This window comes from Natator depressus, chromosome 9 (assembly GCF_965152275.1).
Source record: "Natator depressus isolate rNatDep1 chromosome 9, rNatDep2.hap1, whole genome shotgun sequence".
Taxonomy (NCBI): domain Eukaryota; kingdom Metazoa; phylum Chordata; order Testudines; family Cheloniidae; genus Natator; species Natator depressus.
Genome location: NC_134242.1, coordinates 1,457,322 through 1,471,219, shown reverse-complemented (window position 1 = coordinate 1,471,219; position 13,898 = coordinate 1,457,322). Strand labels below are relative to the sequence as shown.

The 13,898-nt window shown below is 47.2% G+C and overlaps 1 protein-coding gene across 1 annotated transcript in view; it reads right to left on the bottom strand.

Annotated features, from left to right (window-relative positions):
• The window catches only part of ATP13A3 (ATPase 13A3), a 126,429-nt gene extending 113,012 nt beyond the window's left edge, over positions 1-13,417 (bottom strand). The window contains exons 1-2 of the mRNA XM_074963319.1: positions 13,323-13,417; positions 12,320-12,492 (exon numbers count right to left, since the gene is read on the bottom strand). Of these exons, the coding sequence (XP_074819420.1) occupies positions 12,320-12,414 (95 nt within the window). The 5' untranslated portion in view covers positions 12,415-12,492; positions 13,323-13,417. The remainder of the gene's footprint in view (positions 1-12,319; positions 12,493-13,322) is intronic.
• Positions 13,418-13,898: the final 481 nt, after the last annotated feature.

The following is a 13,898-nucleotide window of genomic DNA, read 5'->3' as shown; positions in this document are numbered from 1 at the left end:
TTCATAAGTCATGTGCTCTAGACCCCTAATCATTTTTGTTGCCCTTCGCTGGACTCTCTCCAATTTATCCACATCCTTCTTGTAGTGTGGGGCCCAAAACTGGACACAGTACTCCAGATGAGGCCTCACCAGTGTCGAATAGAGGGGAACGATCACATCCCTCGATCTGCTCGCTATGCCCCTACTTATACATCCCAAAATGCCATTGGCCTTCTTGGCAACAAGGGCACACTGTTGACTCATATCCAGCTTCTCGTCCACTGTCACCCCTAGGTCCTTTTCCGCAGAACTGCTGCCTAGCCATTCGGTCCCTAGTCTGTAGCGGTGCATTGGATTCTTCCATCCTAAGTGCAGGACCCTGCACTTATCCTTATTGAACCTCATCAGATTTCTTTTGGCCCAATCCTCCAATTTGTCTAGGTCCTTCTGTATCCTATCCCTCCCCTCCAGCGTATCTACCACTCCTCCCAGTTTAGTATCATCTGCAAATTTGCTGAGAGTGCAATCCACGCCATCCTCCAGATCATTTATGAAGATATTGAACAAAACCGGCCCCAGGACCGACCCCTGGGGCACTCCACTTGACACCGGCTGCCAACTAGACATGGAGCCATTGATCACTACCCGTTGAGCCCGACAATCTAGCCAGCTTTCTACCCACCTTATAGTGCATTCATCTAGCCCATACTTCCTTAACTTGCTGACAAGAATACTGTGGGAGACCGTGTCAAAAGCTTTGCTAAAGTCAAGAAACAATACATCCACTGCTTTCCCTTCATCCACAGAACCAGTAATCTCATCATAAAAGGCGATTAGATTAGTCAGGCATGACCTTCCCTTGGTGAATCCATGCTGACTGTTCCTGATCACTTTCCTCTCATGCAAGTGCTTCAGGATTGATTCTTTGAGGACCTGCTCCATTATTTTTCCAGGGACTGAGGTGAGGCTGACCGGCCTGTAGTTCCCAGGATGTATGGCCAGGGGCTTGAGGGTGGCCCTCGAGTCTTTTAATTGTGCAGTCTCCTGTCAGTCTTTTCAGAGAATAGGGCCTGACCTTCAAAGGGTAGGTCTTGAATGGTCTGTTGGACTTCATGAGGAAGCCCAGAGACCTGTCCACCATGGGATCGGAATCCTCTACCAGCGCCTCTGCCTGGATCCCCAGGTTCTTGGCCACCCTGCGCAACAACAGTTGCAAGACCCTGCTATCCTCCAAGGCCGGGGCCACTGAAGTGCCTGTAACAGCCTCATCTGGGGAGGATGAGGACGAGAGGACCAGAACATGGCCTTGGACACTGCCCTCGGCACCAAGTGGGTCATGCTGTTCATTGGGCTGCTGAATCGCCAGCACCAAGGTGGTTGCCGGAGCCGAGTACAGAGTTGCAAGCAGAGGTATTGGCATCATCTCTGGTGCCAGCTGCTGCGAGGGGGCGAAGGATGCTGACACGACCAACGTTGACCTGGATCTCAAAACCTGGGACTGAACCTGGGCTTGATGCTAGTCCCAGCGAGTCCAAAAGGGCCACTGAGCTGGTGGTTGCCATTGAGGTGGCCACGGCGCTGGAGGAGGCTGGCATTGTCGCCGAGATCTAGACCTCCTGCTGCTGGACCTATCTGAACAATAGGACTCCACCTCAGACTCCGAGGTCTCCGAAAAGGAAGACCATGGAGGAGCAGTACTGGGTGGTGCCGATGAGCAGTGCCGGGCCTCTAGAGATTGGTGCGGTCCCCCTATGTGAGCGGCCGGCATCGGAGAGTGGCGCAGCGGAGATGGGGAGCAGTGTGACATCATCACCAGCTTGTCCCTAGATGAAACAGATGGCCGGGTTATCACTGGTGCCTCGTCCTTCTGTGGAGAAGGCAGTGCAGTCAGGCGAATAAGGTCCTGCATCACCGCAAAAGTTTAGCAAATGCTAAAGGAGCACTCAAAGACAATAAGGCCATTGCAGAGAAACTAAATGAATTCTTTGCATCAGTCTTCACTGCTGAGGATGTGAGGGAGATTTCCAAACCTGAGCCATTCTTTTTAGGTGACAAATCTGAGGAACTGTCCCAGATGGAGGTGTCATTAAAGGAGGTTTTGGAACAAAATGATAAACAGTAATAAGTCACCAGGACCAGATGGTATTCACCCAAGAGTTCTGAAGGAAGTCAAATGTGAAATTGCAGGACTACTTACTGTAGTCTGTAACCTACCATTCAAATCAGCTTCTGTACCAAATGACTGGAAGATAGCTAATGTGACACCAATTTTTTAAAAGGGCTCCAGAGGTGATCCCGGCAATTACAGGCCTGTACACCTGACTTCAGTACCGGGCAAACTGGTTGAAACTATAGTAAAGAGCAGAATTGTCAGACACAGAGATGAACATAATTTGTTGGGGAAGAGTCAATATGGTTTTTGTAAAGGGAAATCATGCCTCACCAATCTCCTAGAATTCTTTGAGGGGGTCAACAAGCATGTGGACAAGGGGGATCCAGTGGCTGCAGTGTACTTAGATTTTCAGAAAGCCTTTGACAAGGTCCCTCACCAAAGGCTCTTAAGCAAACAGTCATGGGATAAGAGGGAAGGTTCTCTCATGGATTGGTAACTGGTTAAAAGATAGGAAACGAAGGGTAGGAATAAATGGTCAGTTTTCAGACTGTAGAGAGGTAAATAGTGGTGTTCCCCAGGGGTCTGTACTGGGCCCAGTCCTATTTAACATTCAAAAAGGATCTGGAAAAAGGGGCAAACAGTGAGGTGGCAAAATTTGCAGATGATACAAAACTACCCAAGATAGTTAAGTCCCAGGCAGACTGCAAAGAGCTACAAAAGGATCTCTCAAAACTGGGTGACTGGGCAACAAAATGGCAGATGAAATTCAATATTGATAAATGCAAAGTAATGCATACTGGAAAACATAATCCCAACTGTACACATAAAATGATGGGGTCTACATTAGCTGTTACCACTCAAGAAAGAGATCTTGGAGTCATTGAGTGGATGTTTTCAGAGAACAATCCACAATATACACGGGCAGTCAAAAAAAGCAAACACAACGTTGGGAATGATTAAGAAAGGGATAGATAATAAGACAGAAAATATCATATTGCCTCTATATAAATCCATGGTACGCCCACATCTTGAATATTGCGTGCAGATGTGGTCACCCCATCTCAAAGAAAGATATATTGGAATTGGAAAAGGTTCAGAAAAGGGCAACAAAAATTATTAGGGGTATGGAATGGCTGCCGTATGAGGAGAGATTAATAAAACTGGGACTTTTCAGCTTGGAAAAGAGACGACTAAGGGGGATATGATAGAGGTCTATAAAATCATGACTGGTGTGGAGAAAGTAAATAAGGAAATGTTATTTACTACTTCTCATAACACAAGAACTAGGGGTCACCAAATGAAATTAATAGGGAGCAGATTTAAAACAAACAAAAGGAAGTATTTTTTCCACACAAGGCACAATCAACTTGTGGAACTCCTTGCCAGAGGATGTTGTGAAGGCCAAGACTATAACAGGGTTCAAAAAATAAGTTCATGGAGGATAGGTCCATCAATGGCTATTAGCCAGGATGGGTAGGGATGGTGTGCCTAGTCTCTGTACGCCAGAAGCTGGGAACGGGCGACGGGATGGATCACTTGATGATTACCTATTCTGTTTTATTCCCTCTAGGGCACCTGGCATTGGCCACCGTCGGAAGACAGGATACTGGGCTAGACAGACTTTTGGTTTGACCCAGTATGGCCATTCTTATGTTCTGTGTACTCATTCCATAAAAGATAAACACACTTCATGCTTTTCTGATACAGTAATCTGTGCTCTTAAAAAAGCACTGAGAAGTCACTTTATTTCTGAACTAAATAAAAGGCCACTGACATATATTGTGATTTTTTTTTTTTTTTTTTGGAGAAGGAAGGTTCGAAGGGATAGAGAATTAAGGATCATGCGAACAGTTTTAAAAGTGAATGAATCAGAAGTAACAAAACTAGGTATTTTTATGACCACATAGGCCTCTGGCATATGGATCACTCAAAACACAATTTTAAATAAGGTAAGCCACTCCAATAAGTTATTCTTAAAATAGTTTTAAATGAATGCAGAAACTTAAGCAGTAATTCTCCCCAACTGTTGCATCATGTACACTCTGTTACTGGTATCTTTCCTCTGCTGGGCTCACAGCCTAGAGCTGAGTTTCTGTTAGGGACTGAACTATTTCAGAGTTGCGAGCAGAATATAACTACGGCAGTGTTCCCTCTAATTTTTCCCACACATGTGCAGAAAGAATTTTGTTATGTGCACCAATATGGAAGTGATGTATGACACATCACCTCCATATTGGTGCACATAACAAAATTCATGCGACAGGGGGTGGGGCTGAGGGGTTTGGAGTGTGGGAGGGGGCTCAGGGATGAGGCAGAGGGTTGAGGTGCAGTTGGGGGTGAGGGCTCCGCCTGGCTGTGTGGGCTCTGGGGATGACGGTTCGGGGTGCAGGAGGGGTGAGGGCTCCAGCTGGGGGTGCGGGCTGGGGTGAGGGGTTTGGGGTGCAGGCTGGCCAGGGGCTACGGCGGGGAGAGAGGACTCCCCCCAGCTCTCTCTCCCCACAGCAGCACCTGGCGGGGGAGGGGGGACGCTTCTCCCCACTGCGGCAGCACTGGGGCTGGGGCCACGGGATAGGTTCCTCTCCCCCACCCACAGCAGGTCCAGGGCTGGGCTGGGGCGCCTCTACCCCCATCTGCAGCAGGTTGGGGGGGTGGGGAGGGGAGCTGGGCTGGGGCTCCTCTCCCCAGGCCACAGCAGGTCCGTCCACAGTCCAGACCGCCAGTGATGATCTACCACTTCAGGCTCCAGCTGCCTGCCAGTGACAGGGAGGGCGGGGGCTGAGAGAGGAGCGGGATGGAGAGAAGCCCTGGGCCAGAGGGCCCGTAGGAGCACGGAGAAGGGTCCGGAGAAGAGCCAACTGCAGCGCAAGTGAAGTGGAGCACTGGGCCGGCTGGATCAGGGCCAGGGGAGGGGCACCACGGCAGGTCCAGGGCTGGTTGAGAGGCATCTCTCCCCACCACAGCCCTGAGGACTTAGAGCCACAGATTAACATCAACTGATCCTTATTCTCGGATATGTAGGTTACTTAACAAAGGAAGTAGCTTTTCCTCAATGAAACTCTTTATTTTTATCTTACTGTACAACAACCTGAAACAGGAAACACTTCAGCATACAATTTTCAACATTCAAACACAATTATCTAGGAAAGACTATTAGGTAACTAGCTACAAAATCAATAGGTTTTAGTTGGGGGGTGGGGAAAGGTTATTTAAACTTTTAAGACCTACCATGTCAACTGCATATACAGATTCATCTCAAGGACCAGTTGTAATAGGCACCCTACGTATTTGTAGTAAAAAACGGTCACCACCCCAAAGAGCTCACAGTCTAAGGCCTTGATCCTCCAAATAGTTAGGCCTGGTCTATGCTTAAAAATTAGATCGACCTAGCTATGTCACTCAGCACTGTGAAAATTTTTGAGCCTTGAGTGCTGTAGTTAGGTTGACCTAGCCACCAGAGTAGACACGGCTAGGTCGATGGAAGAATTCTTCCATCTAACTATCACCTCTCAGAGAGATGGTTTAACTACATCAACGGAAAAACCCCTTCCATCAACGTAGGAAGCATCTATACTCCAGCACTACAACGGCACAGCTGCAGCTCCATACCTGTGTCGCTTAGCATCTGTAGCGTAGGGATGCCCGAACATACACACTTAATTGACTACTGGGTGTAGTTCAAGTGTTTGCGTGATTGTGGCCTCAGAGACTGCTTTAAAGAGTGTAGTGTGTACTTAAGCAGTAGCTACGTAATGTGTGTGTCGGGGTGAGATAGTGGAAAGAAATCAAGCTAATCATGGAAATGGAAGTAAATCTTTAGACAATTCTTCCTGAACTGTTAATTTCAGGAAAATTGCTTTTGCTTTAAGAAGTGCCTCCTTTTACAGTGTATTGAAGAATGTTTTTTTTCTACTTTTCTCTAACATAAAGAAAGTCAAAGCAGATTGAAATTCAGTAAGGAAAATTTTAGAACATTTCCCCCTGGGTTTTCTTTAAATCTGATAAAGCACAAGCTGTTGAATTCAGTGCTTCTAGCGGTACCAGCTTAGATCTACTTCCTAAAACGAACCTTAACCAAGCAAAGCTGTAAAATCTAACTCCTTTTTGTATTTGACAAAGAGGCAGCATCACGAGGATCTGAAGTCCTCCAGAAAAGGAAGGGTGGTCCAGTGGTTAGGTCACTAGCCCAGATCTTGCATTGTCCTACGTTCAACTCCTTGCTTTACCACGGATTTCCTATGTGTCCTTGGGCAAATCACTTAAGTCCAGATATTTGAAGGTATTTAGGTGCCTAAACACATTTAAATATATAGGACTTAGTGTCTTTGTGCCTCAGTTCCCCATCTGTAAAATGGGGAGAATAGCATTTTCCTAGTTCATAGGGATGTTGGGAAGATAAATACATTAAAAGATTCTGAGGCACTCAGATACTACAATACGGGGCCATACAAGAACCTAAGAAAGTCAAAGGCCTAGCAACATCAGTGCACAAAAGATAGGTATGATAAATTACTATTCCACTTGAAAAAATCTGTAACTCACGTTCCAGACTAATGTTCTAAAACAATTTGTTTATTCGTTGTTGAGATAAGCATTGGAAAAGCCAAAAATATTTAGTAACCAGTGAAACAGAAGAGACTAGAAATGGATGAGAAGTGTGAGAGTTAGAAACACGTAGTATGGAAGTAGAGTGGAAGAAAGTGTAAATGGAAAGTGACATTTCCCCTAAACCAACAACTTCCAGAGCAGCAGAAGCTAGAACACTGATGACTGGATAGGAAAATGAACAATTCAACACCTTTGGCTTTTTCAACACTATGTTGGCTGTGTGACATGGTTCATACTTCAAACACTATAATTTCTACTACTTCTAGTGCCAGATGGGAGTGAAGACTTCTTGAAGTTGGTACAACAGGTGTATTCTACAACCATTTATTAAATTGGACCATGATCTCAGAGCTTAAGCAGGGTCAGTCCAGCTCAGTACTGGGAGAGAAGACCTGCAAGGAAAATCAGTTTCTACAAGAAATTGTGTTGGTGACTTGACCTGATCTTTGGCCAGGAACTCTCTTTTGTTCTGTTTGTACAGTTATGATAATACAAATAATAAAAACAGCAATGCATGCGTCTTCTCTGAATCAGTACTGAACTGGTGTCCAAGCCAGGTGACTGGGGGAACTGTCTTGTTAGAGATGCTCTCTATAAGAAGAAAAAGTGAGGTCCAGATCCTGTGAAATTTTTCACAAGATTAGAAATGCTAACCCTAATATGAAAAGGAGTACTTGTGGCACCTTAGAGACTAATAAATTATGCTAACCAAATTCCTATTTTGGTAATTACATTCTGCCTTCCTAAAATTTCCCCTGCAACTGCTATTGAATATTAAAAAACCAAGGCAAAATGTATTCTAAACTTCACTGTTTAAACATACTAGCGTCGGGTCAGAACTGAAAATAACCTGACCCTCTCGGGCTCCCGTGAGTCATCTCTGTTCATCTCCTCCTGCCTGGGGAGGTCAGCACAGCGGCAGCTGAGTGCCCCACTCCTGCCAACTACCACCCACCTTGGTGCGCGTTTTGTGTGTTGCAGAGCGAGCGTGCCAATGAGTGACAACACTTCTCACTCCACAGCACACAAAGCTCAGCAAAGCAACAGCATCCGGCAGAAGCGGGGCATGCAGCCCAGGAGGTGACCAGAGATGGATCACAGACACAGGGAGCAGGAAGCCCCCACCAATCCAAGCCGCAAGGATGAGGCGGCAGCAGCGCTGACAAAGGCTTGGGTCCTGTGGGTTCGGAAAACACTTGACACTCTTGGGTCAAGTTTGGGTTGGCTTCTGGGTTGGGCTATAAAATTAGGCCTGAGCAGATCTCTAAACCAGACTGCTTCTGTCACCTCTTACTCCACCGTTCCTATGTTTCTGCATTATCTAGCTAGACTGTTTAGCTCTTTGAGACAAGGAGTCTGTGCCTTCTTACCTATTTTTAAAGCACCTCACATACAGCTGGCAGTATACAAGTAACAGGAGGCAGCATGGGCCAGTAGATACGGCACTAGACTGAGAGAAGACCTTAGTTCTTCTCTCAGCTCTACCCCTTGCTGCGTGACCCTGGGCAAGTCATTTAGCCCCTCTGTGCCGCAGCGTCCCCATCTAACACAGATATTATAATGCTTAACCACTTTTGTGAAGTGCTCAGTATTGTTATTAGTACAGCATTTTTCACTTGCTGCCCTAAACTGTTGGGTGGCATTGCTGTGTGCTATTAAATAGCCACAGAGGTTCCTCCCCATAGGTGAGTACACTGAGGACTTGTCTAAAACACTACAATAGCACAGCTGCGCCGCTGTAGCGCGTCAGTGTAGCCGCTACCTCTGCCGACAGGAGGGATTCTCCATCAGTGTAAGTAATCCACCTCCTCGAGGAGCAGTAGCTAGGTCAACGAAAGAGTTCTTCTGTCAACCTAGCACCGTCTACATGGGGACTTAGGTCAACTTAACTTCACCTCTCTGGGGTGTGCATTTTTCACACCCCTGTCCAACATAGTTAAACCAACCTAATTTTCTAGTGTAGACCAGGCACAATACTGGACAAAATGCTAAACAACTATTATACACAAGCATGCCACCTTAACAATCAAAAGGAATAGGGGGAAAAGGGAGAGATGATCCTAGCTGATTACAGAATTATCAGCAGAAAATGAGAAGTTAAACCAGATATCATTAAGTTCACAAGTGAAATACCTCTCTTTGGCTCTTGAAGGATATGTCTACACTAGACTTTTTTTTAAAAAAAGTCTCAAATGGACTGATTGCCAATTAACTCAGGGTAGTAAACTACCCTGAAAAGTCCCCAAACATTTATTCCTTTCTTCAGAAGTTTGGGCATTATTTTAGGGCTCAGCCTAGGTAAAGAAGTCAAGTGCAGATAAACCCAAAGTGAAGAAAAGAGTAAAGATCCATACATTCAGAACAGCAGCAGCATAAGTAATTGCAATTTACAGCATCTAACTCTTCAAGAAGCTAAAAAAAGAGTAACACAGATGTGGCCAGCTGTTCTTCACAAGTTAAAAAGTAATTTCATCATCTACCCTAGAGAGGACAATGTTTTATAAAAGTCAACTTTATTCTAAAAGGTAATTGAAGAAAAGCAGCAATGCTTTCAGATGCAGCTGTTCACAGAAAAGCATGGCTAACCTGTCTCAAAATTCAGTGCAGACTAGATCCAGCAGCTGAGTCCCCTGCAATAAAAACAGAGGGATTACAATAATAGTTGAAATGTACCGTTTCAGTTGCACTGGCAAACCAAGGGTATGTCTTCACTACCTGCCGGATTGGCAGGCAGCAACTGATCCGGGGGGATCGATTTCTCGTGTCTGGTCTAGACGTGATCAATCAACCCCCGAGCACTCTCCCGTCGACTCCATCGCCACAAGAGGCGGAGTCGACGGGAGAGCAGCAGCAGTCGACTCACTGTGGTGAGGACACCACGGTAAGTCGATCTAAGTACATCGACTTCAGCTAAGTTATTCACATAGCTGAAGTTGCATAACTTAGATCAATCCCCCCCGTACCCCAGTGTAGACCAGGGCTAAGAAAGTTATGAGGCTAAACACTAGGCGACTCTGACACTACAAAGTGATCCATGTCTTAGCAGCTGTTTTTGCTAGAACTACGCAACAACTGGACCAGACTTCTCAGTGTTCAAAATATAATATTTTAATAAACCACAAGGAAAAACAATTAAAACATTAGACTTGGATAACTATGATCAGATGATCTGATCCTACAATCACTAAGCATAGAACTTATTATTAGGTGTAGCAATGTTGTTAAAAACCCAGCACAGTGGATTTTTTCAGGGGATGTTATTGCTTTTTTCATTGTTAGTACTTCTGTGACATTCTGAAGTAATTACATGACTATATATTGGAAACCTTTTTATTTTTAATAGAAACAAAAATTAGAACCTAATTTATTAATAAAAACTAACTAGTCTAAGAACTTAAAAGGGAAGTGATAAAACATCAAGATCCTGTTTTTGTTTATGAGGAAACAAAAGATTTAGAACTGTGTAGATAGAAGCCCAGAAGAGAAGAGGGAATGGATGGAGTCTTTACTGATGACAAAGGCATGCCTAGTGGGTTAACCAACTATCACTGAATGTTCATTGGGGGGGGGGGGGAGGGATGCAGTAGGTAAAGCTGTAACTTGTGAGGGGCCTTGGCTTTCTAGAATTTGGGAACTTCTGGAAGTTGAACAGGGTATCTGATAATATGGTTCTGTGCAAAGCTACCTAGTTCATCTTGTTTTTCAGTTTTCACAATGCTGAATTCACTTGGTGGTTCTTTCTGACTATAAAGGTAGTAAATGTGAAAGTTGTTGATCCATAATGCAAATGTGTGATTGACTGGTGATTACCAAACATCACTACAGAGAAGGAAGGGAAAGAAGCAAATGAGTGGATTGAAGGAGTTAAAATAGAAGACTATTTTGTCTCAGTTGCTGAAGATACTATCCAAGAATTCAGAGTAAGATTTGCCATTTGTTCTGAAAAATAAAATGGAAAAGATGAGAGAACTATTCAGATACAAACATCCTAAGCTTCTGCTGTATGGATGTTTGGCACACTTTAGTGCAGAATGCAGTGGCATGCCTGCCCAGTGGCCATCCACAGTGAGAGCACACTGAGTGCTCCATGAGTCCACTAGCTTCCAATTAGTTTTCTGATGGAGTTTAGATTGTTAGTTTAGATACATAAAGCCCTAAATAGTTTGGAACCTAGCTAATGAAGTTTCTCGCTCTGCCCTGTGATATACTGCAACAACTCCAAATAGCAGAGGTTGTTTGAAGTGCTGGTGGCTGGGCATTTCCCTTGAAGGGTCCTCAATGCTTGAACATGATCTCCTCCGTGGTCTGATAAAACGTTGATTTATTGACCTTCAGAAGATGCTGCAACGCTCACATCAAGCTCATTCCCAGGCCTTCGCCAAAGAGATGGGTTGAGGGATAGAGGGTGGATGTTTGAGAGAGGTTATTTTGCTGTGTTGTTGCTAACGGGATTTAGTCTGTTAAATTTAAGTCGTTATAGTTTGGAATTATCATCCATGATTATCTACTTCAATTACATAACTACTAGGAGCCAGTTGGGACAGATGCTTTTAAATAAATTTGAAAACATACAAGAAAATAATGAAAGGTCTAAATACAACTGGAAAACCTGAACATCAGGTAAATTTTTAAGTTCTTAAACTCAGCTGAACCATATCCTATCAGAACTGACACACATGTGAAGGTTCCTTACATGGAATACATTTCTTGCAAAAGTTATCAACTCACGGGTTGCCTAGGTATAAACTGCAGTTTTACTGAACTGTAAGAATGTACCCGATGTCATAAGAAAGTGGCAGTACTGCTGCAGTTATATATAAAGGTGAGGTTTTATCAAGGAGGAAAATTCAAGGGATTTGTTAATGAGAATACTAGTTATCCTACAAGAGAGTTAGCCAAACACTAATGCAGGTTATATCTGGGGTTACAAGTAGGGTGACCAGATAGCAAGTGTGAAAAATCAGGACAGGGGGTGGGGGGTAATAGGCACCTATATAAGAAAAAGCCCCGAATATCAGGACTGTCCCTGTAAAATCAGGACATCTGGCCACCCTAGTTAAAAGAGTGCAGTCATTTAATAATTAATATATGTAGTTGAATTCATGACACTGGAGAAACTGAAAACATTTTACATTTATTAACAGCTGTGTCAAGCTGCTGAAAGACCAAGGTGTTACCGAAGCCTGCATTCTTCAAATTCGTGTTTCTCATGTAGCTATTTCGTACTTTTGATTGAATTTGTTGATTCCTGAAAATCACTTCACAGGAGCACAAACTATCAGAGCAGTTTTCCTCAGGGTTTTGCTGCTGAATACCACCTCCAGTTCTGATTTTATCAGCCCTCACAAAGCATGATCAAGCTTCTTCAGCAGTCCTTGGATGGGGAAAATGGAAGGGGTTGCAGGAAGTGGTGTTCTTCCCTCTGAATTAGTATCTGTGCCTGATGTTAGGAGTACTGCGTGGTTAGAAGTGCCAGATTTGCAGTGAGATGCTTTTGGAATGAGACGTAAAAGCAAAGTCTTGACCCCTGTGGTCACTAAAACAACAGTGACACTATGCAAAAGAGTATAAGCAACTAAAGCCCTGGCTAAATCTCACTTTAGCTAATTACATTCTGCCTACCTGAAATTCCCAGGAAGTTTCAAATGGACATCGTTTTCTTCACTGCCCGTCCTAAATTGTGGTGAGGTGTTACTGTGTACTGTTACCAAAGACATGTTTCACCCCAGAAGTGGCAGCATCTCCGTGACAAGTGGAACGTATCGAATGCAGTAGTTATAAACTGGTTTGTGATCCTTCAGGATGAGGGAGACTATGTAAGCATTTCAGGTCTTGTCTACACACAAAAACTGTACTAAGTTTGAATAAATCTGTCTAGAAACCTGTTTAATTAAATCAGTGTAGCCCTCAAGTGGACCCTCTTAAATTGATATCAGAACACTTCATATCAACATAGCCTAAGATTGCTTTACATCAGTGACTGAAGCGAAAACTTTAGTCTTTCAGGGGTGTGGAAAACCCCGCCAGTGACAAAAGTTCTCGCGCTGAGAAGCGCCAGCCTGGAGAGAGCTCGATGGCCGGGAGGGAGCCGGGCCCCTGGCCACGAAGCCCGACAAGGGGTGGTTACTTTTTATCGCCGGGAGAGCTCGCCCCGGCCACAGAGCTCGCCTGCCGGGCCAGGGCGCAGCCCCGGCCCACGGCCCGTGTGGACACCCCGAGGGCGGGACAGAGGACTCTCAAAAGTCAGAGTCGGGGCGGGGCAAGCAGGGAGCAAGACGCCCCCGCGGTGAGGAGCCGGGAGCCGCAGCCCGGGACAGCTCAGGCTCGAGTCAACGAGCTTCTCTCCGCAAGCGGGGCCCCGGGGCGAAGGGGCCAAACCCAGGCGGGGAAGAGACGTGGGGAGGCCGGGGAAACAGGGACGGTCCCCTCAGCGCTGGGACCCCGCGGACCCCTCCCCACCGGAGCCCGCCGAGCCCGGGCCTCTGTCTTCCCGCCCCCGGCTGCTCGCCCCACGCGCGGCGGCGGGGCGCTGACAGGCCGCGCGGGGCCGGGGCCGGGGCCGGGCGCGGGCGCGAGGCTCCACCCGCCCCGCACGTGCTCCCCGCGCGCGCCCCCGCAGACTCACCCGGCGGCGCGGCGGCCCCTAGCTCAGCCCCATGGCCGCGGCGGCGCGCGCGGGCGGGGAACCGCTTCCAACCGGCTCCGCGCACCGGAGCGGGAGGGGGGGCAGGACGTGACGTCAGCCCGTTACCCACGGGGGAGGGGCCGGAAACACCCCCCGCCCCCCACGCGGGGCTCCGAGTCCCGGCCGGGGCGGGCGCGGGCGCGGGCGCGGGCGCGGTCCGGCGGGAGGGGCCGGGCGGGGCCCTGGGATGGGGGAGGGGGCGTTGGGGAGCGGCACGGGGGGGTCTGGGATCGGGGAGGGGGCTTTGGGGCAGCACGGGGGGGGTCTGGGATCGGGGAGGGGGGCGTTGGGGGCGGCACGGGGGGGTCTGGGATCGGGGAGGGGGCGTTGGGGGCGGCACGGGGGGGTCTGGGATCGGGGAGGGGGGCGGCACGGGGGGGTCTGGGATGGGGGAGGGGGCATTGGGGCGCGGCACGGGGGGGTCTGGGATCGGGGAGGGGGCGTTGGGGGCGGCACGGGGGGGTCTGGGATCGGGGAGGGGGGCGTTGGGGGCGGCACGGGGGGGTCTGGGATCGG